This window comes from Cryptomeria japonica, chromosome 1 (genome assembly GCF_030272615.1).
Source record: "Cryptomeria japonica chromosome 1, Sugi_1.0, whole genome shotgun sequence".
Taxonomy (NCBI): Eukaryota; Viridiplantae; Streptophyta; class Pinopsida; order Cupressales; family Cupressaceae; genus Cryptomeria; species Cryptomeria japonica.
Window position 1 is genome coordinate 19,785,576 of NC_081405.1, and position 3,796 is coordinate 19,789,371.

Sequence of the window (3,796 nt, forward strand, 5' to 3'; positions counted from 1 at the left end):
ATTATAAGGTAACGCAAATGGTATACCATCATGATGAGCCAAGATAAAACTATCTTCTCCAGCAACACGGTGAATAGTGAGGGGTCCTCGCCAAAGAGAATCAAATTTGCCATGTAAACCTTTTGGTTCCCTTCGCTTATCCCAAAGCAAAACACGATCACCAACTTGGAATCCTTTTTGCTTTGCTTTCTTATCGAAAAAACTTTAACTTGTTGCTAATGCTGGGCAATCCGATCTACCACTTGTGTTCTTTGTTCTTCCAGCTGAGAAAGATACATGATCCTTTTGTCTAAAGCATTCTCATAAGTTTGATCTTCAATTGCTTTAGCCAACTTGAGAGAAGGAAGTTCCAAAGTGATGGGTATTTTTGCATTGATCCCATAGAGAAGCTGAAATGGTGACATACCAATAGCCCTTTTGGGTGTAATTTTGTCTGCCCATAAAGTATCAAAAAGAGCCTTATGCCAGGACCTTTGATTTTCCTCCACAAGCTTGTGAATAATAGTAATCAAATTCTTGTTACTAGATTCCGCCTGACCATTACCTTGGGGATAATAATCAGATGAATGAGTTAACAATATATTATACTCAAAGCAAAATTGTGAAATTTCTGAGGAAGAAAAGGTGGCTACATTATCAGTCACAATTTTGAATGGAACACCAAACTTGGAAATAATATTCTCCTTGAGGAATCTGCATACTATCTCAGAAGTAGCATTCTTTATCGGTATGGCTTCCACCCACTTGGTGAAATAATCAGTTGTTGTAAGGAAATACAAATAACCTACACTTGAAGAAGGATTGATGACACCAATAAAATCAATGCCCCACTGTCGGAAAGGCTCTTCAACAATAACCGGCTTCAATGGTAATGTTGCAGGCTTTGGTTTGCCTACAAATTGTTGACAATGTACACACTTACGCACCCACCGGAAAGCATCTTGAAAGAGTGTAGGCCAATAATACTTTGCTCTCAAAATTTTGTGAGTAGTCACTGGTGCAGAAAAATGTCCACCACAAGCCTTGTCATGGAAAGATTCTAGCAATTTGGTTTGTTGTGCTTTGTCAACACAATGGAGGAAAGTACCATCAATTGCCCTCTTATACAAACCAATATCCCATAATACAAAGTTTGTAGCTTTCAACTTGATACTTCTTTTTTCCTTGAATGACAAATGTTGTGGACATTCGCCATAAGTCAAGAAAAATGCTATATTAGAATAGCATTCATCAGTAGTGTTGACAAACAATACCTTGGGAAGATCTTTAGAATCATCCAATTCTCGCTCCTCTGGAATACCTTCCACCATCAGCTAATAGAGTCATCTTCCTCGAACAAGCTTTGTAGGCTTGATCTCCAAGTCATACTCTTGGATTTTAGCAATCCAATTTCCTCTCTTTGTGCCAAACTCCTATTGTGTTAAGATATATTTGACTGATGTATCAGGAACTAACACAACGGTATGAGAATTCAAGATGTAAAAATGGAAGTTCTTAACTACTTTAACAACTGCATAGGCATTCTTCTCAATAGAGGAATATTTTAGTTCATGGGACTTCAAAGGACAAATCATGAAAGTGATAGGAGATTCAATCCCTTATGAATTTTTCTGCATCAGAATAACCGATAGAGTATGCTCAGAAGCATAACTATACATGATGAACTCCTTGGTGTAATTGGGACAAACCAACATGGGTGCATGAGCAATTGCATCTTTGATTTCATTGAATGCTGCTCTTCCTTCAGAATTCCAATGGAAAGCAGACTTTCCTTTCATCATATCCACAATATGACGAGTCTTTTCCGCAAAGTCAGGAATGAATCTTCATAGAAAATTTACCTTACCAAAAAAGGAATGAACAACAGTCTTGTTGGATGGAAAAGGGAGATTCTGAATAGATTTAACCCTTTCAGGATCAACTTTTATATCTTCCTTGGAAACAATATGACCAAGAAGTTTTCCCTCCGTCACCCCAAAAACTGACTTCTTGGGGTTAAGAGAGATGTCGTGCTTACGACATCTTTCAAGTACATCTTGTAAATGAAAAAGGTGATTCTCACAATTTTTAGAAGAAACAGTAAGATTATCAAGATACACTACAATATACCTTCCCACAGTGCCACAGAATGCCAAGTCCATAACTCGTTGGAAAGTAGCCCCTGCATTGATCAACCTGAAAGGCATTCTGTGGTATGCAAATATACCCCATGGAGTAGTAAATGCAGTCTTATGTTGATCAGGTTCCATAACCTCAATTTGATTGTATCCCGAAAATCCATCTAGCATAGATAGCATCTCAGAACCTGTCACCGTTTGCAAAACTTGATCCATGATTGGCAATGGATAATTATCCTTGAGTGATAGTTGATTAAGATTTCTGAAATCAACACTGTAGTCACATAAATCTGTCCATTTTAATTAAATGAATATTTAGTATTTATTTGATTAAAAATCCACTAGCCACCAGTTAATTAAATTAATATTTAATTAATTCATCCCCAAACATTCTTCTATTAATTAAATAAATTATTCAATTTATTTTAATTAATTCATTAAAATCCAATTCAAATCAATTAAATAAATAAAATCAATTTATTTAATTAAAATTCCTTTTCCTCTTTTAAATAAATTAAATAAAACATTTATTTAAATCATTATCCCCACCCCACTTGCATTTTCCTACAAATGCAACTTGCACACATTATTGAAATAAATGAATTTTTATTTTAATAAAATCCTATTTTCCCTCACCCACCAAATCCACTTGCAAAACCTAATCCCCTTCTAGATTCTTCTAACCCCTTCCTAATTAGCCTAAAACCATCTTCTAAACTTTGTCACATTCCTAAGCAAAATGGAGTCACTTCTCAAAGACCCCAAAGTCTTTGAAAACCATTAAAGGCTTCCAACTTTCAACCACTTAATTCCCCAAAGTCTCCAATAACCATTAATGGTTAATTCAACCCTCCCACATGGTTAAAACATTTGTTTGACTCAACCTCTACCCAACCACAAAGGTCTCATCAAGCATTTAATACTTTGACCATGATTATCTCTTAATCATTTGCACAAAGGTTTATCCTTGGATTAACTCCTAATCCAGTGGGTAATCCTAATTTAGGCTTGACCCTTAGCCTTTAGATAACCATGAGGTCTTCTCAGGCCTTTAATGCCTCCAACCTCTTCTCTCAACCCAATCCTGTGTTGACATTTGTCACTATTTTATTGGTGTCAATTGTGCACATGGATCCCCAACTTTCAAGCTTGACCCTTGATTAAACCCTTCAATCCTGGCCATCCATTGCTCCATTTTTCCTATAAATAGAGCCCATTCCTTCATAATCCAGATCCTGAAAACTTGTATGCATTTAGACTATAGACATTTTAGAGAGCATTTTAGCATAAACAATCTAATCTTTTGTCTTTTGGTTAAAATACATCATTTTAGCATTACTATTAGCTTTTCATTTCATGTTTAGGAGCTATACTACAATCTCAATCCTCCATAAGCATCCATAGTGCAAAAAGCTGCTGAGAGCTACACTATTTTGGAACTTGGAGAGGAGAGGAACAAGGGAGAAGAAGCTAAGGCCATGCTAAGAGGCAGTTGGAGATGTCTCATGATCATTTGTTCTATTTATTAGATATATTTAGCATGTCTCTTTTAGTGTCTCTTTTGGAATGCCTTCATGCTTTGGTTTTTGATTGACTAACTCTAACACTAATGGTTTGTGTGTTTTTGTATTGATTAATCTTGGACTAATCTTGTGTCATTTAGGAGGGCATCATTTGGT

General features: G+C 35.9%; 1 protein-coding gene across 1 annotated transcript; it reads right to left on the bottom strand.

Annotated features, from left to right (window-relative positions):
• Positions 1-215: 215 nt before the first annotated feature.
• Positions 216-1,310, bottom strand: LOC131856279 (uncharacterized). The gene is made up of 2 exons (XM_059207837.1): positions 1,088-1,310; positions 216-892 (listed from the first exon to the last, which is right to left on the bottom strand). The coding sequence occupies exons 1-2, from the start codon at positions 1,308-1,310 to the stop codon at positions 216-218; spliced, it is 900 nt and encodes a 299-aa protein (XP_059063820.1).
• Positions 1,311-3,796: the final 2,486 nt, after the last annotated feature.

Excerpts from the sequence above, each read along its gene's own strand:
- LOC131856279 (XM_059207837.1), bottom strand. The coding sequence starts at position 1,310 with ATGGTGGAAGGTATTCCAGAGGAGCGAGAATTGGATGATTCTAAAGAT. Across the intron at positions 893-1,087 it reads GTATAAGAGGGCAATTGATG|GCAAACCAAAGCCTGCAACA; the intron begins GTACTTTCCTCC and ends AACAATTTGTAG.